This window comes from Copadichromis virginalis, linkage group LG10 (genome assembly GCF_057382275.1).
Source record: "Copadichromis virginalis isolate Kocher_CV1m ecotype Utaka linkage group LG10, C_Virginalis_male_GT1.1, whole genome shotgun sequence".
In the NCBI taxonomy this organism is placed as follows: Eukaryota; Metazoa; Chordata; class Actinopteri; order Cichliformes; family Cichlidae; genus Copadichromis; species Copadichromis virginalis.
This window is the reverse complement of record NC_140627.1, coordinates 9,208,239-9,232,606: the sequence shown is the minus strand read 5'-3', so window position 1 is coordinate 9,232,606 and position 24,368 is coordinate 9,208,239. Positions and strand designations below refer to the sequence as shown.

Sequence of the window (24,368 nt, the reverse complement as noted above, 5' to 3'; positions counted from 1 at the left end):
AGCAAAAAACACCATGATGTAGTCAGAACTAGTCAGAGTTGGTGCCATCTTTCATGTCACTCATTTCGCTGAATGCCAAATTATTGATGTCAGACACAACTTTATTGTTTGTTTTATTAATCACAACGATTGAGGAGTTGTGGTAAAAAAAAATGAAGCAAGTACCTTTTATTTAATATCCTGAGATATATACAGTGAAATCCATTATTATTCTTTCTTTAACCAAAGGCAACTTAACCACATGTCTGTTTTGCACAATGATGTCTTAAAGTCACTGTAAGCTCTTGTATGTTTACATGTACACAGGTGGAGGCAAAATGTCAGCAGCTTCAGGAGCGGGCTGAAAAGAGAGAACTGGAGCTATGTAACCAAGTGGCTTCCCTGGAGGAAGCGGGAATCCAGGGTGAGAACCAGGTGAAGGAGATGAAGGAGACCATATTTGAGCTGGAGGACCAGGTGGAGCAGCAGAGGGCTGTTAACTGTCACACCAACCAGGCTGTCCTGGACATGGAAAGTAAGTTAATATAAATAGGGGTTCAGGTCCCTGCTATTCTCTAATGTTTTGTGGAGTCATAACTTGAAGTCCTCATAAATGCTCATAAAATATTAGAAACGTGTCCACAGTGGTGAAACATCACATCTTTAAACAGTTTTAACAAACACTGAGCTTTAGATTCATAAAGGTAAGATTTATTGAATGAGCGCTGGAATAGACTGCATTAATGAAAGCTCATAAACTAGCAACTGAGAGTGTATAAAAGCGCCATGCAATGTGAGTTCATGCTGTAACTCATCTGTCATTGACTTTGCATTACTGCAGCTGGCTCATTCCATATAGCTGGACACACTGTGTTTTGACAGACTTCTACAAATTCTGGATTTAGTCTGATATTGCTATTGCTAGACACCACTACTTATACAATAGATGTTAAGCTGTAAGTTGGTTGCGCTCCACAATACTGAAAACTGTGCTGCTCATAGTGAATGCTTATTTATTAAACCTACGGTAAGCTAGACCTCAGCGATGGTAGTGTTTAGGCAGAAGTTCTCAAAGACCTTGAATTTACCATTGCAGATCTGGTCAAAAAGCTGGAGGAGCAGAAGGCTGAAGCAGAGCGGCAACTGAAAGTTATGAGTAGACAAATGAAGGTAAGAAGTGTGCAGACCTGATGTACTGAGTTTTAAAAGTTCACATCTTGGTAGCTCTCTAATTATGTGGCATGTAATGTGACACGCTCAGAGGACAGCCCTTTTGTTTAGTGTATACCATATGACATCTTTCGTTTACAGTATGTTGTTTCTCTTTCATTTTTAAGCCATGCAAGCATCCATATTATTGTGATAATTGTCACAGAGTTATGCACTTACAGCTTAGTTCACATAACCGTAGCCATTCTTTTACAGTTGTCCTTGAATTCCTACAAGGAAGAAATTTTTGGTGGAGTGACACATTAAGTTCATGGTGATGTTTTCAGTTTTTCCTTGTGTTTTTTTTTTTTTTTTTGTTTTTTGCCAAAGAGACCAATAAGTCTTCTTTCCACTAAACATTGTTCCAGTATCATTTTAGAATATGCAGATGGGGTCCTGACACAGGCAGCTTCTTCCATCAGTTTAGTTTTAATGAACTGGTTCTTGTATAGTACAGCATTTCTACTGTAGTTGAGCACTCAGTGCACTTTCTACAACATGTCTCATTCACATGCTTTCACACAAATTCATGAAAACTTCCAATTAGCAGACCTGTACTGTCTCCTGAGCTACAGCCACCAACGCTTTAAAATGGACATTTATAGATTTAAAAAAGACATCAAGTGTGGCAGATCAAGACTTGGTGGATCTAATGGTGATAATCATTATCGTAATCTTCAGCTTGTGCTGTGTGGCTGCTGATTGTTGGTGGTCTTACAAAATACTAAAACTGTTGAAATTTTTATCAAATCCTGAGGAAAGTCGGTGTTCTAGTAGAAAACAAAATTTGGTGTAATGCAGAGACTACATAAACAAAAAAACCCAAAATCTATAAAGTACAAATTTGATTGATATTGATGATGATAATGATGATAATAATAATAACAATGATAATAATGGTGATGATGATAATGATAATGATAAGAAATAATAACAATAACAATACATTTTTCTATAAAAGCGCCTTTCAAGACACCCATGGACACTTAACAATAGAATAAAACGCATAATAGAACAATGACAAAATGAAGAACAATTTAAAAAATAAAAAAAAAACACATGATAAAATAAACAGTAAGTTCACAGTGAATATGCAGATTTGAAAAGATAGGTTTTGAGTTGGGATTTAAACTGGGGGAGAGAACCAGTGTTTCTTATATCTGGGGGTAGAGAGTTCCACAGCCTGGGAGCAGAGCAACTGAAAGCTCTGCTTCCCATGGTGCAGAGGCAGAAAGAAGGCACAGCAAGCTGGATAGAAGAAGATCGAAGTGAGCAGGCAGAAGAGGTAGTGCTTAACAGGTCAGAAAGGTTGGGAGGATCAAGGTTATGGAAGGGCCTTGAAGGTAAGCAGAAGAAGATTGTATACTATTCGGAATTTCATAGGGAGCCAGTGAAGTTCCTGAAGGTTAGGGTTTGTGTGCTGGTCGGAGGGGGGTTCTGTGTTCTGGTCCGGAGTTTTGAACCAGTTGAAGCTTATGGAGGGATTTTTGGGGGAGACCATCCAAGAGAGAATTACAATAGTCAATGCCAGAGGTAACGAGATTGTGGACAAGACAGACTATGGACGCAGACTGGGTGGAAAGAGAAGGACGTAACCGGTTAATGTTGCGTAGACGGAAATGGGCAGAACGGGTGAGATCATTGATGTGAGATTTAGTGGATAGTGAGCTGTCTAAGATGACACCAAGGCTCTTAACCTGAAGTGAAGGGAAATCTGTGGAGTTATCAATGGTGAGAGTGAAATGATTTGCCTTTAGTAGGGTTGGATTTAGTGCCGATAAGGATTTCAGTTTTATCCTCATTGAGCTCAAGAAAATTAGAGTGGAGCCAGGATTTTAACTCTGATGAGCATTCTGTAAGAGAAGAAGGTGGGAAGGAGGAATCAGGCCTGCAGGAGAGTTATAACTGGGTGTCATTAACTGGGTGCTTAGATGTTTTTGATTTCTACCTCAGTGGTAAGGGAAGTCCTATTTTATTTTTTATTTTTTCCCCAGTGTTTGTTCCCGGGAGGAAGCCAAAAAGTTGTTGTGTCTACCTTTTGATTTTTGATGTTGAGATCAGAGATCAGATTTTTTTTTTCCTTTTTTTTATGTCTTGAAGTGAATTTTCATACTCAATTCTAGTTTGAAATAACTAAGCAAAATTTCACTGATGCGTTGTTAGTTTTTCCAGTAATTGGTGGATTGAATATTCACAAGAATATAAAAAATGCATGTAATATCTCGTTTCCTTTCATATACGGACCAGTCATTCTTCCATTTCAACTAAATTCAAATGTCTTTGAGTCATTTTCTGTCAGAATGAATAACATGTATATGATTCTGCATGTTTGTGCCTTCAGGATGAAAAGGAGGAGTGGCGTCGTTTTCAGGCAGACCTCCAGACGGCTGTGGTCGTAGCGAATGATATCAAGGTGGAAGCTCAACAGGAGCTGCGCACACTCAGGAGGGAGCTGCAGGAGGAGCAGGATCGTAATGCAAAGCTTTCTGCAGACCTTGAGGCCCTGCAGGGAGTCAGGTACTATCTTCCCCATATTTTTCAGTTCCTCTCCCTCCACCAGTTTCCCCTTTTTTAGCATTGGGCTGCAGTTCTTTTCTCCCTGTACAAATGTAGTTATGATATACCTGCCAGAGTCCTGCCATATCTCTTATTACCTGTGTTTTATACATGCTTAATGAATAAGAATACCACCCAATAATCTATTTAGACATATCTACATTTAGTATAGATACAATTTAGTTTATGATGTTTCACAAGATCCAAACCTTGATGCTTTTGAGTCTAGGTTCCCGGGATTTGGCAGACTCTGTTGGTAAATGAGCCGTCTCCTGTGGTATTTCCCTCTGTGTATTCTATTCCTTTTAAGCTGCTGCCCTCTCCGTCTCCCTCTTCCACACTTACCCTCTGGTAACGTTTATTCCTGACGCTCAAAATGCAGCAAACTTCAGCAGTATTGATAGGACAATATGAATAATATAAAATTTTATTTTTTTTAATAAATGGTGGCAGATCTGCTTCATGGTCAGAGCAGAATCTGTGATTAGTTTTTTACAGCAAATGTCCCACACCAATCTGTCACACTATTCAAGACTTCACATAGTGCGATCGGAATATGTCAGTGCAGCATTGTTGTTGATGAGCATTGCGTTGGATCGTGTGTTGTTATACAAGTGTGTTTTAGTGTGCATATACCATAGTGTTTTTGACAGTCTTGTCTTCTTTCATTATCAAGCCAGGTCAAATACTTCTGTGGCAAAGTCTGCTTAGATTTGTGACTGTACAGCGCTCTCTTTATATTTGTGGCTGGCCATGGTATAATCCTTTCAGGTAGCGAAACAAATTTTTATTAATTTAATTAATTTATATTTTAAAAAAACTATTTTATTACTATTAATTATTAAACTGCTCACCAGTAGTTTTACCACTTAAGAAACCGTAATATTTGGTTTAAAAACCAGATATGTCTTTTCTTCAGATTTCATGCAGTACTTCAGAATATAGTAGTGGCTTTAGACCACGGCTAAATCAGCAAACTCTCCCCGAGATTAGCTGTTACGCTGCGTCCGCTCCCCACCTCCAGCAGTTCCCTGTGATGACTCTATCAAAGAAGTCCCTCTGACAAGCCTCCCTGTGTAAAGCCCAGGTGAGTTTCCTGCCCTGCAGTGCTCTCTCAGCCAGCCTGCCTCTCCCTGCCCTGTGTGCTGCTGATGCTCACTGACCTTCCTATCTATGTTTGGCTTCGTGTTGCCGCTTCAGCCTGTCTGACTCTGTCTGTCTTTCTGTGTGCTGGCTGACTGCACCCTCAGGGGTATCATGCCCTTTTTGGTTTGCTTTGCCTGATTTCTTTTTTCTTTTTTTCAACCTTTGGTTCGAGTAGATGTATCTGGTGCCACCTGCTGTCCTTTAAATGAATAACACTCTTAATTGTTTTTTGGTTGTATAGCAGGATGGTCTGCACGGCATGACTGGATTAAACTCATGCAATGCATCATCTGCTGCAGATACATTTCATCACAGGGTGATTTTATTGAAATTTGATTCTGAGTGACTGTATTAATCCTTTGAGGTATGCATGGAGCAGAGATTTTAGAAGTCTGCAAGCACCCACAGGTCTGGCTTTGAAAATAATAATGCTGAGAAGAAAACAAGGTCATTGTGTAAACATTAGCTGTTACACTGCAGTTCATGTCCTTTCTTCTTTTCTCTCCAGAATAAGTTCCGGGGCCACTTTTGAGACCAAGACGGCAGTAGAAGGGCACTAAAGAAGCGTCTCTCACCTCAGCACCACGTGAAGACAGTGTTATTGTTGCACTTAATATGACATTAAACATGTAATGTGGTAAAATAGTTTAATTGTAAGCCACTGTGACCTCTGTAACCACAGACGAATTCTTGTGACACAGAACGGCTTCTATCTCTCTTCATGTCTTCATGACCTTTTAAAAATACTGTATTTTTGTTTCTCAATAAAATGTACCCTTTATTTTTGTGATTCTCTTGTGTTTGAGATTCCAGGAGTGAGAGACTTATATTTTTTGTTTGTTTGTTTATAATAATGTGTGAAGCTGCTTTGTGCCTTTCAGAAAGTTGAACAGATGAAGTGTTACAGAAAGAACACTGAAAAAACTGGTAGCGGTATGAAAATATGGGTAAATGTTCAGAGAGTAGCAAAGCTCAGAGACTTGCGTTTCCCAAACACTGCCAGAACAAAGACAAACTCATAACATCAGAAAATACACATCGCAAGGCCAAAGCAACAAAACAGAACAAAAGTCCAGTGATATTCATACAGTATATAGTTCTGGACCTAATATTATTCTGCTTACTAGCTCTATATTAGTCAGATTGTTGTCACTTGTTTACTTGACTCTTGATTCCTCTGATTGGTCTAAAATGCAGTTTCCTATTTAGCCATTTGATGGCACTGTAGAACACATAATAACTTTAAATCTCTGTCATCTCAGCACACAGGTATCCTCTGCACTGTTTCTATTTGCCTGTTTTTAATGATAGCGATATTTCTTCTAAATGTCTTCTTAATATTATACTGCCAACATTGGAACTGCCACAAACGCAAACAGCTGTTCCTCCAAGCCACTTTTTGCTCTACTGAAACATGCCATTTTAACCCTTAGACCAAGAAGACTGTGTTACATGTTCCTAAAATGATTGTTTTATTTCACACAAGAAACCACTTTTAAATTATGAGCTGAACTCATTTTCTTTAATTCAACTTTTTAGCTGCATAAGATGATGTAGAATTAAACACACACTTTTTATCTGAGCCTCTGAGGTTACTCTAAAAAAAAAAAAAAAAAATGTTATAATGGGACTGAGATTTCTTTAACATCCTTCTTAATGTGTCACTCAAGTACTGTGATATAATTTTGAAAGGTTTATTTCATTGTTCAACAAAAACTTCAATAGAATATTGCATACTGTGGTAGTATACGGTCATACGGTTGCAGGATCTCAGGTTACAATTTTTAAAAGCCATATTTTAATCCCAAGGTAAAGGTACTGGTGCTCAAAATGTAAGCATTTGGATTCACTCAAGGAACCCGACCTTCTAAAGAAAGATGAGCTACTAACAATGTGATGGATCATTTTCTTTCGATGAACAATTTATGAATGTCCTGTTAATTTATTCTGCCTAGAAAGACTCGTGACTGGTTTTATGCTTGTGAACTTAGACGTGTATTATTATGTCTGACTGCTGTTCATCAGGCAAATGAATAAATTAAATGACACAAGTATAACTGCAGTCGTCTTTCTCTGTCAGTCTACTTTTTTTTTTTTTGAAAGTGAGTTAAGAACTTGTTTGTCATTTCTGTCTCCTCTTGTCTGTAAAGAGGCTGCAGACCCTCACGCTGTAGCCTTTGGTCCAATGTTCACCAGGTACAACGGCAGAAAGCGTCTCTACTGCTCACATTAAGGTTTTCCAAACTCTTTTTGTCTCCAGCTAGTCATCAGTTATTGACAGTTCTTCGGTTCAAGCTGATCACATGATCTTGTTGATACACTGAGCAAACACCCTATTTTTTTAAAACGTGCAGTCTCCCTTTCTCACTGGTCAATGGGTTATCTCATAAGATAAGTTCTAAATTCAGGGTTTTGAAATTCACCAGGTCACAATTTGCCGTTTCTCCTCCCTCTAGTGTTTGTGCTACCTGTGTGTCCACACAGCAATCCTGTTCATTGTGTCTGCCAGGTCCCAAGGTGAAGAGGCGAGAGTGTCTGACTCGGATAACGGCCGTCACTGGTGCGGCATCTCCATGATCCCAGCCACGCCCGCCGACGCCAGCGGAGATTCCAACACAGAGCCTGGAGCTACTGTCAAATCCCTCATTAAGTCCTTTGATACTGTTGGACAAAGTGAGCACGAGCACCCCAGCACACAGACACACACTTTCAGGGCATCCCATTACGCGGTGTAACTGTAGAGCAGAACAGCTGCTGAGAGGTCTATGAATATGTGGCTTTTCTCTGCAACTTGTGCGATTGGGCTGGACGGTCCTGGCTAAGCTGGCCTCAGACAGGTCTGAGGGTTTCCTTGTGTGTCTCAGTAAAATCAAAAATGACATGCTGGATATATCTTACTGATAGGAGGCATTTTCATTTAGAAACTTTAGTCATGCATTATGGAGATGGTGCCTCTTGTTTCATTTATTAAGCAGCTTGACATGAACATTATGTAGAGCTGCATACATTAGGACAGTTTTACTGGTTTTATTTAATCTTTCAACCAAGGCTATTCTTTTTTTCCTTTTTCTTTTTTTTTATGAAACAAGCTAAACTTCAAAATAAATTGTTGGGGGAAATGTACCAAAACTGAGTAAAATATACTATTAATTTCTCAAATATCAAAAATGAAAAGAGGACTAGGAGTCCAACTGTTTAAAACTGTTTAAAAAAAAAAAAAAAGCGGACAGTGGGCTGTGACATTTGTTTAATCTTTGAAAAAGGTTATTCTTTGCTTCTATAAATGCAGGCTTTACAGAGCACTTTTGAACTCAATGGTTACATGACTTGGTGTTTCAGATGGGCCAGGTCACACGGTTCAAATGCATTCCTCCTCAAGAAGCCCACTGAGTGGGATCCCTGTGCGCACTGCACCTGCTGCTGCTGTATCCCCCATCCAGGTATACACCCTGTTTCCCTTTAAAATTCCCTTTAAATACAGACTTCCTGTGAGTGGAACTGTTTCAGATGACTGTTTCATTCTCTTTTTAGAGACACTCGCACATAAAGCCACTATCAAAGACACTGGAAAAAAGAATTAATCACGGAGAATTCTCCCATCCTCATGGTATGTAACACAGAAGGGATTTGGGCATGTTGTAATGGTATAAATTTGCTATCAAATATCCATACTTCCTTTAACTGTCACACAGGAACAAATGGTGGCTTTTAGGTCAACAGACTGACAGCCAAAGTCCACTATGAGTGTTCAATGAGCACTAAATGAATGGTATTAAAGACATGCAAACATCCGACTGCTGCCAGTTTGGTGGAAAATTTTATGATTTTTCTCCTTGGCAACCAAATGCTGTAAATTTTGTGCATGGCTCTTAAAATGTCAGCATCTACATTCAGTAGGTCTTCTTGCTCCATTTCTGAGGAGTCATTTGAAAAACACAGTGACTTTAGAATCACAGGATTACTTTAATTGGATAAGGGATTTTAAAAAAAAAAATGTTTTATTGCAGTAAATCCAGATTATTTAGATTTTACTGCTCATTAGAATTCAAGTATTATTTTGTACACAGTGGGTACATCAGTAGTTTAGCAACATAGACACCTTGGAGGATAATGTGACTTTCCATAACTGCAGAACGCTAGAAGTCTTAAAGCAGAATACAATTAATTTCTATTTGTCCCATTGCCTTTCATGCCCTGCAACTGCACATGTGATTTGTCAAATGTACTTTATATTTTGATCCCTCCATTTCTAACTTTCTTTTCATTCTCCTGTGTGTTGTTTTAATTCCCACAGACAAATTGGCGAGCTGCAGGGAAGACCTGAAACCTAACAGCCTTATGAGGAAAAGCCCGTCACTGGAGTCTGTAATCAAAACCTCTGCCTCCCTCAGCAGCCGCACGCCATCCTTCAGCTACAACCGAGGAAGCAGCAAGCTCAGGTGAGTTTGTTTATTTATTTTTAAATAGCACTTCACTCTGAGACAAACCTGCTACTTTGAACTGGAGCTGGTAATTTAATCATACCTGAAAAAATTCTTCTTTTTTTTTTCTTTTTTTTTTAAGCTTAGGAGGAGCTAACATATTTGACTATGATTTCACCACATGAAAACTACATGTCTGGATTTGTTCTGGGTTTATGCTTCCCAATACTGTGACAAAGCAAAAATGTGAATAAGTTGATCTCTCACTGAAGCTTTAAAGCTGATTTTGTTTTTAAAGAAGGCCATTGCTGTGATGGCAAATCTTCACAAGCAGTTAACAAAACAAAGTTTATTTATTTTTAAATGTAGCTTTAAAATAGGCTGCATGACTCTAAAACTGGTGGTGGTTACAGATATAATGGGTGCTGTTGTATTTCTGCTTTTTAAACTTGCATACTCCCTCTTGATATCACTAGTTAAAGCTTTCTCTGTTAGTTTCCCAAATTATATGTCCAGCATTCCTGTTTGGACACAGATGGCCTGCACACAGTAGATGGAGTGTTGGCTTATCAGAATGGGAAGAGAGGCAAATGGTGAACAAACATGTTTTTATACTCTTCTTGCTAGTGATCGTTTTCATGCACGGACAGCTCATGTCTGTGTACACTCGTGATTGCATCTGATGTAAATGGTGGCAACTTCGAAACAGCAAAGTTAGTTAAAGCAATGAAATAAATGGTAAATGGCCTGTATTTGTTTAGCACTTTTACTAGTCCCTAAGGACCCCAAAGTGCTTTACACAACCAGTTATCCAGCCATTCACACACATATTCACACACTGGTGATGGCAAGCTACATTGTAGCCACAGCCGCCCTGGGGCGCACTGACAGAGGCGAAATACTTGGCCAGCACACTGGACAACACCCTTAGCTTCAGTCAACATACAGTTGACATTAATAAACAGCACTCATTGTTTATGTTGAAACTCAGAAACCTGTCAGTCCAGCCTCTCCACATCCTTGTCTGCTGTCATGACTGTTCAGCTCTCTGCACTTTGCACACAGCTGTATTTTTACAGTATTGTTTGTGCTACCAAGAATAAATTTTCCACACAGATAATTGGCCTTCCTTTTCCCTAGTGCAGTCTATCTTTTCTTACCATCTATTCACTCTTGACATTATTAATGTAAATGTGTGTGAAGGAGTTGTAGACTTTCTGGAAGAGGAGATTAGGGGGCTGTCTCCTTCCATATTTGGTATTTTAAAGGCTCATGATAAAGCTGCTGTATCACTGATGATAAATGCAGATACTCTCCGCACTGCAATATATGTTTGGATAGCATCTTGCTCCTTCTGGCATTATGGTGCCTCAAACGGAGAAATAATGAATTCAGCAGCAGAGCAGCGATGACGTGTGAAATATTTACTATGCTCACAGCAATGACCATGTCTCATGGTCTTCCCATGGCCTCAGCTCCAGCACAAACCCTTGGGAGAAGCCCCTTTGAATAATACTGCAGATAGGCATTTATCCAATCTGTTGGACAATTTTGGGGGATTTTAGAGAAATGCATTGAGTGTACTGTTTGCCAATATTTGATGGATGAAAAGTAAAACAGATGCCACTAAAAAAAACTTTGCTAAAGGTTTACATCCCAACACTTAAAGTCAGAGTGGGTGCTGGATTCACGCCAAAGTAATCTTGAGCCAACTCTTAACTCCAACACAAATGCACAAGCAAACCAAAGAAGCTTCAGTCTTGTAATGATAATTCGAAGCCCTGGAATTCAGAAGGGAGTTTTCAAACAGGGAACATTTGGAAAAGCTATGTAGGAATTTTATTTTTAAAGAGAGCATTAAGAGTTTGTTTTTGTTTTTTTAAAAAGGGTTTATTCAAATTTTTCAGGACTGAAATGGATCTAGTTTTTCAATAATGGTATGTTGTGCAGGTCATTGTACACTGTGATCATGGAGGCAGGCTCATTTTTAGCTCTAAAGTTAATATTTATGAGCCCATTATGTTATTTAAAGATGGCCAACCTTTGTAACCTTCCTGAACTAAAACACCAAAGTCTAAAGAAGAAGAAAAAGAGGAATGGAAGTTTTTAGCTTCCAAAAGCATGCATGTGAGAAATCAGAAATAAGTTGTGTGTTATTAGATCAGGACCACTTGAATTACCTTTTATATAGAAATTTTGCGGGGACTTAAATAATTGAACAAAGCCTTTTGCTGTGATCATCATATGCACTCAAGTTTGCATGGTTACTTATCCCCTCGATGACTTACTGCAAACTTGCTCCCCCCTTCCACCCAAAAAATCTCTCTATGTGATTGTGGTTCGTGTTTCCCTTGTGACAGTGTGGAAAGAAAGGACCCCTTGGCTGCACTGGCGCGGGAGTACGGAGGATCTAAGAGAAATGCTCTACTGAAGTGGTGCCAGAAGAAAACAGAAGGCTATCCGGTAGGGATCACAGGCCGGAGACCTCTCTCAGACACAAGACGAGCCCCACTCACTTTCACACCCTGCTCTTTTCTGCATCTTTGTCTGACTGTTTCATTTGAGTGTTTCACTCGTCCGGTTCTTATTTAAAGGCGAGATGACAGCCTCCTCACCCCCGTCCCCCCTTTCATATTACATGTATGCAGTATTGGTTAGTCTGCCCTCAGGTTCGGTAGCTATTTCTTTTCTTTTTTTTGTTTTATTTTCCTGCCATGAGTGATGTGCCGGACTGTAATGGCACATTACTCCTCCTGTCATCTCAGTGGGGATATGAAATCGCTGTGGCACAGCAGTAATGGAAGCAATGAAGCAAAGCACCCAGTCTTACAGACACACTGGATTTATACCTGTATGTATTTTCACAGCCTGCACTGTTTTTATGCTTGCCCATTCATTTTTTTTTTTTTTTTTATGTTGTTGTGCTCCCAGCGGCTTTAACTGGTTCCAGGAAGCCCTAGTGCTAACACGCTCCCTTAATACCTAGTTTAAGGAGCCTATTAACCCCAGTGGGATTAGAGATTTACCTCTGTAATCACTGTGTTTGTGTGCCAGTATGCTAAAGCTATACAGGGGGACTGGCTGCAGCCTCCAAAAAAGCAATTCTTTTATCACTCTCAGCCTTCTGATAGGAATTACAGTTACAGATGTAACTGACTGTGCGTCTCTGGGGTTTGGGGGTGAGTCTAATAGCACGTAACTCTGGCTTAACCAAGTATGAGAAAGCACAGGTGATAATAACTGCTAAAAATAAACCCAGCTGTCACAGTGATAAATAGTGAATTATTGGATGAGCTGTCAGATCAATAGTTCTATTTCACAAGGACAGTGGTACTCAGTGAACTTTGATTCCCCCACCCAACCCCACCCCACCCCACACTGCCTCTTCTTTTCTTATGAGAACTGGTGCTTGACGGCCTCATGGTGCGTATGTTGGTGAAACACGCTCAGCAGATCTTCTTGTGATGGAAACAGCTGACTTAATGAGATAAAACTGACAATCTGTCTGATAAAATGCTGCTCCTGAACACAGGCTGCCCGGCTCAAATTGTTTAGACTGTTTTGACATCTTCGGGCAGTGGGGAGCATGTTTAAAGACGCTCTCTTGTAGCATTCGTTGATGCAACAGTTTTCTCGCTCATTGGAAAAAAAGGAGTTTCCTGGAAATCTTTTAACACGGCGATTAAAAATCGAAACAAAACCACTGGGCTGCGTCTTCAGGAAGTTTACTCTCTGCTGCGCCCACACACTGATAACATAACAATGTCACTACCTCTCAATGGCTGTAGTTTGATCTAGGGAGACACTTGTTACTTGGTACAGACAATGTACCAAGTAATAAGTGTCTTTAGCTGTCACACGAATAATATTTCCCTCTTAAATATTCTCGTGAAGAACAATAAACTAAACTGCAAATCTTAATTCAGTTCAGTACAACATTAATACCCCTTAATAGAGCCTCATTCCTACTGGTGTGGATTTAACTATGGGATCTTATGATCTGCTCTCACAGAGGGCTTAGCAACACCGTGTGATTATTTGCAAGTATCAGGAATGCATTAAGAAGATTTGGCTGCTAGGTGTGTTTCAGTCTGTGGCATAGGGTTAGAGCTGTGGTCCCTTCGTGCCTTTGCATATTCTCCATGTGCGACATGCGCGTGGCCTGTAATCCGGTTTAGTACTGGACCATTAGTTAGGCAGTTCGCCTTAAAAATGTTTACTTTGAGAACCAGTGCGACTACTTCCGTAAAGTAGAGACATGAGGTAATTCCTGTTTGCACATCTCATCAATATTTGTTAACTTGTACCAATCTTTTTTTTTAGTTTTTGATTTAAATGAGAAAAAAAATACTTTTGTTTTTCTTATGCAACAATCAAATGAGAAAAAAGAGAAGCAGATGACTTTAACACTATCTTATCTCTGATGTTAAGTTGAGTCATTAGGATTTAAAGGAGGATCTCTCTAAAAGGGTGATCCGCTGTTATTTGCCCTTTTCCTTCTTCTTGGCACTAGGGCTGCCACGATTTGTCGACTAGTCACGATTACGTCGACTATCAAAATCGTCGACGACTGATTTAATAGTCGACGCGTCGTTTGAAACTTTGTACGATCACAAAAGACGTAGGAATAAGTGGCAGGATTCAAGAGTGTAATAACGGACTGAAACAGAAGATGGCAGCATTGCATGTACAAGGATGTCAGCTACCGTTAAACCCCGAAGAAGAAGAAGAAGAAGAAGAAGCAGCTGTGTCCCAGAATTCATAGCGCGGCCCAGCGCAGTTTCCAACAATGGCGGCAGCTAGTTAGTTTTAATGTTACTCTTATTATTCTTTCTGGGTCACAAAATAAACGTTTAACATATTTTCAGGCGAGAATGTAGCTGTGTAAACCTCAAATATCTGCTCAGTTTATCAGGACACCACATATTTTCAAAAGCGCTCGACGTTTTCGGAGACATCTGTTACCCACTAGCTCGTTAGCGAGCCGGGGGCTAGGCTCACTAGCGCCGTGAGAACACCGGACTCCCCGCAAATCGTTTTCAAACCCACCGCCGTCTTTCGCTACTCAGGTTAAATATATATGAGTCACTTAGATAACTTAAAATGTTATTGTTTGGCTTTTTTTTTTAGTATTTTATTTGTTCCTGAGTAAATCAGTTTGTCTGAGATTAAAGTTATAGTTTTTACACAGCTGAATAAACGTCAAGCAGACAACTGATTATCAGAAGTGTGAGATGCTCAAGAATATACTCCAGTGTCCTGTTATATTTTAGATAGCAAGGAGTTTATTAAACTTCACCGAAACAATCTGCAAATTTCATTAAAATTTAATAAACTATCATCTTGTCTTTATTTTTAGTTAGCACAGACCTTAAACACTTAAAGCTGTAAGCTAATGATAGTTATATAAGAGCAGATGCTGCTGGTGCAATAAGCTGTAGTTTTACGTCTAATGGATGATGATCTGATTAGTCGACTAATCGCAAAAATAATCGGTGACTAGTCGACTATCAAAATAATCGTTTGTGGCAGCCCTACTTGGCACTGCACCCACAGAGATTTCTGCTTTCATGGATGCATGCATATGTCCTGCATCTTTGGTGTTACATACTGCATAGGGCATCACTTATAGCCACCGTGGTGAGTAAACTGCACCACAGCATGTAACCCATGTGACTAAGTCCTGTGGTGGGCAGAGAAAATTTTATTGCCATAGGATGCATTGAGCTTCATACGTCTGATGAAAGGTCAGGCTGCTTCGGCCCCCGATTACAGGCCCAGTGTCTGAGAGACACTGACTAACATGTCACACCGTGTGCACCTCCAGGATGGAAACCTGAACCAAGGGACCAGAAAAAACACAGCATTCAGGTGTCTCTCTGTCATGCTCGTGTTGTGCTCTGATAAAGGTTAGTGAGGTTTAGTGTCATTAATACATCCACACACACTTTGCAGTCCCTCTCCTCCCTGCTGTGGACTAAGGTCAAAGAGGTAATCCCTCAACACTAATTGGCTCTTTAGTATAGCGTCAGCAAGTTGTAATTTGTCCTCGGCCTCTTCGGGCTACATAATTAATGGTCAGTTTGAAGAGGTGGCTTTCACTGTGCACCCTTCGCTTTCTATTGCCCCTCTGGTTTGGAGTGGCAGAGTCAGGAAACAAGCTCCTATATCACGCTCATCTGCCACTGCAGAGCCAGAAAAGCTGCTGTGCGAGTCTGAGACAAAACTCATGGGTGGGTCAGCCCCCGTGCAAGTTGTTATTACAGTCCTATTGTTGGCAGACGTTTTGGTCAAACAGCAGTCTAATTAAAGGGAAAGAGAAAGTAGGAGCTTTTGTAAGCATGCTGAGCAATTATTTGATGCTTTATAGCTCCTGAGGGCACAATAAGTCTGCGATTGTGGCCGAGCACAAAGCCTTTGCAAGACAGCAGTACTCACAGTTGTCTGTCTGCTAAAACAGCTTCATCTCACCTTCCAGCTTGTTTCACATATGTTTGGGTTCTGTACATGTATGCTTTAATTTATATAGATGCTGTAGAAAACAGTGAGTTATCATAATCGAAGTGTCTTAATGTACTTGATGATGATTCGCTGTTGTCAGCTTGTTTCTTGGGTGGGGTTCTGGACAGACCGTAATGGTTAATACACTTCATGGGGGGGGGAAAAAGGGAAACACTGCAAATTACATGCATGTAAACACGCAAGTACTGAGTACAATAGCTGTGCTATCACCATGGAGAAGCAGTCTTGCACCCCTTAGGGAGAATGTGATGTGAGAAGGGGTGCATTTATCCACCAGCTGCTTCCAAACCCAAGTAACATAGAGTATCCTCAGAGTAGCTGAAAACCCGGCCTGCATTAGAACTCTCAAGGGAGGATGAGGTGTGAGCCCAGGCAGACGCTGTCACACCTAAAATGTCAGATTCTGGGAAGCTCAGATCAATCAGAGAAGACCTTAAGCTCGCTCTGATTGACTCTGCCCTGTGGGAGAGAGTAAAGAGGCCTCTCACAGGAAATTAGTATTCACAAGAGATCCTGTCCACGTCAGTGCTGGACTGGACACAGACTTGAAACACAAGACTGCTTTTATATAACTTGTGTTGCACTGGTTTTCAAGGCAGCTTGTTAGATCAGACTCAAAGGTGCAGGTTGTTGTGCCGGAACAACTTTGCCTGAAACTCGCTGCTTTGTGCTTAATATGTGTGTGGGATTTTTTTTTTCCGCCCCTGTGCTCTGACTCAGAGTTTTTACATCGATAAAGTGCAGATTGCTCCTGAACAACAAACAGACCACAAAAATCACACAACGAACTGGACAATTTACATATCTAGAAATGATTCATTCATTTTACAGTGGCTTGCAAAAGTATTCGGCCCCCTTGAACTTTCCACATTTTGTCACATTACAGCCACAAACATGAATCAATTTTATTGGAATTCCACATGAAAGACCAACACAAAGTGATGTACACATGAGAAGTGGAACCAAAATCATACATGATTCCAAACATTTTTTACAAATAAATAACTGCAAAGTGGGGTGTGCGTAATTATTCAGACTCAATACTTTGTAGAACCACCTTTTGCTGCAATTACAGCTGCCAGTCTTTTAGGGTATGTCTCTACCAGCTTTGCACATGTTGAGACTGAAATCCTTGCCCATTCTTCTTTACAAAACAGCTCCAGCTCAGTCAGAGTACATGGACAGCGTTTGTGAACAGCAGTTTTCAGATCTCGCCACAGATTCTCGATTGGATTTAGACACCAGACAGGTCAGAGATAAAGTTATTGAGAAATTTAAAGCAGACTTAGGCTACAAAAAGATTTCCCAAGCCTTGAACATCCCACGGAGCACTGGTCAAGCGATCATTCAGAAATGGAAGGAGTATGGCACAACTGTAAACCTACCAAGACAAGGCCGTCCACCTAAACTCACAGGCCGAACAAGGAGAGCGCAGATCAGAAATGCAGCCAAGAGGCCCATGGTGACTCTGGACGAGCTGCAGAGATCTACAGCTCAGGTTGGGGGAATCTGTCCATAGGACAACTATTAGTCGTGCACTGCACAAAGTTGGCCTTTATGGAAGAGTGGCAAGAAGAAAGCCATTGTTAACAGAAAACCATAAGAAGTCCCGTTTGCAGTTTGCCACAAGCCATGTGGGGGACACACACTAGAAGGTGCTCTGGTCAGATGAGACCAAAATGGAACTTTTTGGCCAAAATGCAAAACGCTATGTGTGGCGGAAAACTAACACTGCAGATCACCCTGAACACACCATCCCCACTGTCAAAGATGGTGGTGGCAGCATCATGCTCTGGGGGTGCTTCTCTTCAGCAGGGACAGGGAAGCTGGTCAGAGTTGATGGGAAGATGGATGGAGCCAAATACAGGGCAATCTTGGAAGAAAACCTCTTGGAGTCTGCAAAAGACTTGAGACTGGGGCAGCGGTTCACCTTCCAGCATGACAACGACCCTAAACATAAAGCCAGGGCAACAATGGAATGGTTTAAAACAAAACATATCCATGTGTTAGAACGGCCCAGTCAAAGTCCAGATCTAAATCCAATCGAGAATCTGTGGCAAGATCTGAAAACTGCTGTTCACAAACACTGTCCATGTAATCTGACAGAGCTGGAGCTGTTTTGTAAAGAAGAATGGGCAAGGATTTCAGTCTGTAGATGTGCAAAGCTGGTAGAGACATACCCTAAAAGACTGGCAGCTGTAATTGCAGCAAAAGGTGGTTCTACAAAGTATTGAGTCAGGGGGCTGAATAATTACGCACACCCCATTTTGCAGTTATTTATTTGTAAAAAATGTTTGGAATCATGTATGATTTTGGTTCCACTTCTCACGTGTACACCACTTTGTATTTGTCTTTCACGTGGAATTCCAATAAAATTGATTCGTGTTTGTGGCTGTAATGTGACAAAATGTGGAAAGGCACCACCTCTCTGGGGACATCTCAGGCCCTCCAAGGTTTGGAGGCCTATCTCCCCCTACCACCACTTCCCCTGCCAGTGGCGGACTCCCTCAGGTGTCGGTGCGTTGGTGGTTCTTTGTGTCCGGGGGTGGGCGTCCAGGTACACACCGGCTCACTCCTTGGCGGCCGCTTATCGGGGCCTGGAGCCTGGGGCTCGCTCGGGCCACTTCGGAGGTGGGGTGCCCCCGGCCTCTCGGCCTGGGGCTCGGTCACTCAGGCACGGCTGGCTGCCGGCGGAGCTCACGGGCGCGTCACTGCAACTCCCCCTGGCTTCTGCTCCGCGGCTGCTGAGTGAGCCCTCATCTGGGACTCTCCTCAGCTCTTTCTGGGACAGTGGCGCGGCTGCCCCTCTGTTGGTCTTCCTTGGTCTCTTGTGTTCTGGGGGCCTCTGGATGTCTGGAGTTTTGATCTCCTCCATACCTGCTTCATGCCCTGGAGGACAGGGCTGTGGCTCCCCACACCCTCTAGCAGATCATTACATGAAGGAACCTTTTAAAAAAACAAGCGCGTCCATGCTCACAGGTGTACACACGGGTGAACACACCCACAAACTACACCCTTTTTGGCTCCTACCTCAAAGCACACTGTTCTGTTGATCTTATGTGCTGCACAATAATGTTTAATATTTAGTATTTACTGTCATATTCCAATATATCATTGTGATGCTGTTTATTCTATTACTCTTGTTCTCTTCTGCTTGTTTTCTTTTTTCTTTCTCAGCAGGTGATCCAGGTGATTGATATATGCATTTTTTATTTCTTTTTTTTTTTTCTTCTGCTCATTCTGTTGGTTTTTGTTTTTTGCCCTTCTCCCCCGTCCCTCTTCTCAGCTGTTTCTCTTTCCCTCTTTCTTTCTCCCCTTCTTTCCTCCAGTCAAGTCTGTCCCGTATTCAGTAAGTGAAAATAAAATAAACAATAAAAGGTGAATCAAATGGACCATTACGGCAAGGCTGGGATGGTCAATTTGGTAAAGTAAATCCGTTGGGCATCTTTCTTTGCCTTTAGACAACAATTCTGATGGCAAAAGAGCCAAACGGGACAGGCCAAAAAAAAAAAAAAAAAAAAGACAAAATGTGGAAAGTTCAAGGGGGCGAATACTTTTGCAAGTCACTGTATATTTGGTTATTTTGGTCTCATGTCATTGTGTCAGAACTTTTGAAAGCTTTTTTTCACCTAATTTGGCAAAACCATCTTGTGGCATTGAAGAGTAAGATGTTTACTTGTAGCCTTTTTTGGCCACGTTCAGTAAGCAAAAAAAGCCTTTCTTGAACATTTGTATATTTATCAGGCTCTTTGATGTCTTAATTTAGGACAACTCCGGACACTTTTTAAGCTTTTTTTCCCCCCTCAATTAACCATAGAAGCCAAACAAAAATAAATGCGTTGTTTGTTTGAGATGGAAACAATGACCAAAGGGCTGTGAACATTAGGCCCTGACAGAGCACAGCTTATCCGGCCTTGTCTGGGAACTCACACACATGCAGAAAACCATTGAAAGACAGGAATGGACCCCCCAGGAGAGTGTGGAATGAAGGTCAGACATCGGGGAGGGGAAGAGGATAGGAGTAGACATTACTAAGTTCTATAAATGGAGGATTAACTGCACCTGTGGGGTGAGATCGTGATTGTAAAATAACAAATTACAGGTGATTAGACAGGATTTGTCCGGAATATTTTAGTACATGTGTTTTCTTATAAATGATATAATATTGAGGCTGTCTGGGTTGAAGTGCATTAAAACAAATGCATATTGAGTAGCTTTTAGCATCTGGTGTGTGTGAAAAGAGTTAAGTGCTTGTGCTAAGTGCCTATTGTGGATTCATGTGCCTTGTTGTCAGTGTAGAGCTAGGTATTCTCAGCATAACAATTAAAGGACTTGATGAGATGTCAAATTAAAGGGTCACTGTGGCATATTGATGAATAAGTTTTATTTATTTTTATTGGTTTTAATCAGGTAAGAAGACAGAGCGGAAATATCCGCAGGTTCAAAGGCAAGCATTAGTTCTTTAAGGTTTAGGGTCCACATGGAGTGACAAATAAGTAAATCATTGCACTGTGATCAAAGTAATTAATTAGAAGGATAATTTTATCACAGACTATCAATATCATAGACTGAATAATCTCACCAAGAACCCAGCATCCATGGATGATGATGTTCGTTTCTGGGCTAAATCTGGTCACGCTGTCAGGAAAAAAAGTCACTTTATGTCTAAATTTAGTAAGTGACAATTGGCCACAACAAATTGATCTTCTCTCAGTTTTCTGTTAATTAGAAGTCTAAAAGGTGCCTGTATAGTATGTAGCTATCAAGACTAAAATCTGCTTACATTTGATAGGAGACTAGATAACTATTCATCATGATCAGATTCAACTCCAACATACTAGAGCGCACGGCACAGCACGGTGGTGCAATGGTAGGCAAAAACAGTTTGGGTTTGAATCTGCTGCTCATCTGACAAGTTTTTTGAGCAGTAATGGTGGAGATGATATTTCTCTTTTTAAAGCAAATTTAGAAGTACAGGGATGCCTTTTCACCATGCACACCATGTTTTTTCAAGCTTTTCCTTGTTGGGATTGGTAACACTGTGTTTACAGCTAAGTTAGAGGTGTGCTGTTTTTAGTCTAAACTGCATAGCAACTGGCAGCTTACACTGCATTACATTATATCTATTTGCAGGTGGCTCACAATAGACAGAACGGTTGTGAATTGTGGCTTCGATTCACCTGTGTGCCTTCTTTGACATTCTGTTGCGCTCCCTGCTCTTTATCCCCATACAGAAAAGCCTAATGCAATCAACAAGCTGAGTCTGTGGAGAACTCCTGTGATTGCTTACTTTATCTCCATGGTCCCACCTGCCTGGGATCAGTGCTCAAAACTATGTTTCATTACGAGATTTATTAAGATTTTCTCCTTCTCACTTCCTTCTATGTCTTTTCTTTCATGTATTTGATGTGAAATGTCAGAAAATAACCCTCCAGCCTGATATTTCCTACTTGGGGTTTTGACAAACTGTGTGTTTGATATGTACTGTAATTCAGTTTATCTGCCATAGCATAGGTTTACTTGCCGTACTTGCATTTACACCATGTCTGAAATCAGAGTATCAGCTGCCATGACAGCATTACAGCAGTGTGCTATCATCCTTATGTGGCACCAGGAGCACACACCCTTTCCTTTTGTTTCCGCGGTGTTAATCACCGTCTGTGTGCGCTTCAGCCAGCCAGCTTGTGTGGTTGGTTTACAGCAGGAAGGACGTGTCATCCAGGATGGATGTGACATGTCCTTGACCTTTTAATGTCCACCACAGCTAAAGCTACTCAAAGGCCTTAAATGGTTATTAGATTTTTGTTTTGTTTATTGACAGGAAAATAATCTTCACTGATTGATTTTATGACCGTGTTTGTTTGTTTTTGAAAATGAAATTATGTTTTGCAGAATTTCAGTTTTATAACTTTAACTGTTCTGTTGTCTGTTTGATGACTCTGGCAAGATTTTTAAAATGCTGTTTGTGCTCTTTTAGAAGGAGCAGAATGTTATAGGCTATTCAAACATTCATAAGAGTAAATGTTTGCGTGGCATGGCTCTCTGGGGATTTTGTCACCATGTCTTAGCTATTAATGCTATTAATATTTGCATCCAATATGTGTGGATGTCTTTTCTCTCTCCCTGCTTCTCTCTCATACTCTTTTTCTCTGAGCCCTAAAATGTGGCGGTTCTGCCTTTTGTGCAGAACGAGACACTTCCTGTCGCTTGATGCTGTGTTTGCTTTTCTGATCCGGCTCCCAGAGAGCTGTTGTTGTCCACTGCTGGTTTAGCATTCATGCCTGTCCCTCTCTTTCCACCCTGAACGAACTCCAGCACCCACCCTGAACTCAGACATACCTGTACCACCAGCTCTGGGCTGGGTCAAAATGTCAGTCTCCCTATCCAGCCACACTCCCTCACACATGTCACACATGCGAATCTGCCCTTTGCAGTTTTTTCTTATCAACTTATTTGTCACTGTCCATCTTTGTCCTGGAGTCTGACTGTGCGTGTCTTTGTATGTTTGCACATACAGTAGGATGGACACACACACACACACACTGTGATTAGTGCTGCTGCTGAGCCAGCTACGAGAGGGAATGGGGAGCTGTGAGAGGAATGTGATCTGACATGACTGCACAGGTCTGGCCTTCACATGGAACAGGCTCATAGCTGACAGATGAAAAAAGGGCCGGTGCAGCTTCGCTTTCGGTGTCAGTTTATGAACATGTCACTGTATGTTAATAATAGTTATTGAGGGTTGTCAAGGGGCTATAATATATATATATATAATGACAGGAACTTCCTTTAAAATTTCTTGCATCATGTGTTTATTGCTTTCCTTGAATGTGAACAAAGCCTGAACTCAGGACTTCCTGCTCCTTCAGAACTCATTGTGACCACAGATGTTTTGCAGCTTGGCTTGATGACTCAAACAAAAACACACTTTCATTCTCCATTAATAGTGTGATAAATATTCATTGTGCAAATTTTAGCGTCTGTGCACACACATACCACCTGAAGTTATTAGTACTCCTCAAGTTGAACTATGTTTTCAGAGGCAACATCAAACAACACCCAAAAACCAATGTTTGGTTTTTTTTAAGCAGTATCTACAGACCACTGCTCTCTCCTTATCCATCCTGGCTGATCTTTATCTAATTTTGCATTTTATTCTAGTACCTGCAGTCTATTCAAATTGCATAGGCAGTCCAGCTTCTCCATGATCTCCTGCATGTGCTAGAACAGTCTCAAGAAAGTCTCAAGAAGGCAACAGGACAATACGGTTAAAGAGTTAAGACAGAGTTAATCATGCATTTTTCTGACCAAACTGTCACAAAGAGACTCCATGAGGGTGGCGTGAGGGCCTGACACCTTTTTATAATAATAATAATAATGGATTGGATTTATATAGCGCTTTTCAAGGCACCCAAAGCGCTTTACAATGCCACTATTCATTCACTCTCACATTCATACACTGGTGGAGGCAAGCTACAGTTGTAGCCACAGCTGCCCTGGGACAGACTGACAGAAGTGAGGCTGCCATATCGCACCATATTTTTAATGGAATTTGTGGTCACAGTCCAGCACTATGCAATGCAACTGACATTAGCTAGAGAACACCAGAACTAGCCACCACTGGCAGGCCATTATCCTCACAGATAAAAGCAGGTTTACGCTGATCATATGTTAAAGCATCTGGTGACACTGTATGCAACACCATCCGGCATGACGGGTTTGGCATTGGGTTATTGATAGAGGGCCGCACAGACTTCTGTGCGCTAGCCAACACTACCCATTTTCAGATATTACGCTGGTACAGTGAGCTTTGTGTTCCTCCTAGCACATGACACTGTCTGGCCTCATTTGATCAGAATGTGTAGGCACTTCTGGGATGACCAAGGCATTGATGCCAATGACTGGCCCTCACATTCCACAGAGATGAGTCCAATTGAGAACCTCTGGAACTTTATGTATTGCTGTATCTGATACCGCCAGATTGTGCCAGAGAATGTCCAGGAGCCCCCCGATGCTCTGATCCTCCCGGACTCCATCCATACTCTCTTCTGCAGAATCCCCATATGTTGGGAGGTCTTATATTAAAACATTAGGGCGATACGCACTGCTGAGCCACATTATGACACAAATTGGATCAGCTTGTTTGGTTGACCAGCTCTCATGTTTTTATATTTGGGAGTTTTATGTTTTCTCGAGTTACAAAATGACAGTGCACATGGATGGGCATTGACACCAAGCCTCTTAAGCTTAAGATTAAGCCTCACGACTGAAATCCAAAACATTACTTAAACTTGAAATTAAGGTTTAGGTTAAACTTTGAAAACTTTAAATGATCTACAAAAAAGAGCACAGATTAAAGATTTCTAACTTTTACAGGGACTAAAAGTCACACAAAGACAGTTCTACATGAAGACACTATATTTCTGCTTATCTTTTTCTTGCTTTTCTGAGAAAAGCAATTTCAATCATTGTCACATGTAATTTGGAGGAGCTGTTCCAAGAAAGCAGCAACATGCAAACTGCCTGCTCTGCACA

The 24,368-nt window shown here is 41.0% G+C and overlaps 1 protein-coding gene across 4 annotated transcripts in view; it reads left to right on the top strand.

Annotated features, from left to right (window-relative positions):
• specc1 (sperm antigen with calponin homology and coiled-coil domains 1) overlaps positions 1–24,368 on the top strand; it is a 79,136-nt gene that overhangs the window by 39,804 nt on the left and 14,964 nt on the right. For all 4 annotated transcript variants that reach the window (XM_085469702.1, XM_085469700.1, XM_085469701.1 and 1 more), the window contains 8 exons: positions 307–514; positions 1,076–1,149; positions 3,530–3,705; positions 7,400–7,563; positions 8,230–8,330; positions 8,422–8,497; positions 9,185–9,329; positions 11,672–11,774. In XM_085469702.1, coding sequence (XP_085325828.1) covers positions 307–514; positions 1,076–1,149; positions 3,530–3,705; positions 7,400–7,563; positions 8,230–8,330; positions 8,422–8,497; positions 9,185–9,329; positions 11,672–11,774 — 1,047 coding nt within the window. The remainder of the gene's footprint in view (positions 1–306; positions 515–1,075; positions 1,150–3,529; positions 3,706–7,399; positions 7,564–8,229; positions 8,331–8,421; positions 8,498–9,184; positions 9,330–11,671; positions 11,775–24,368) is intronic.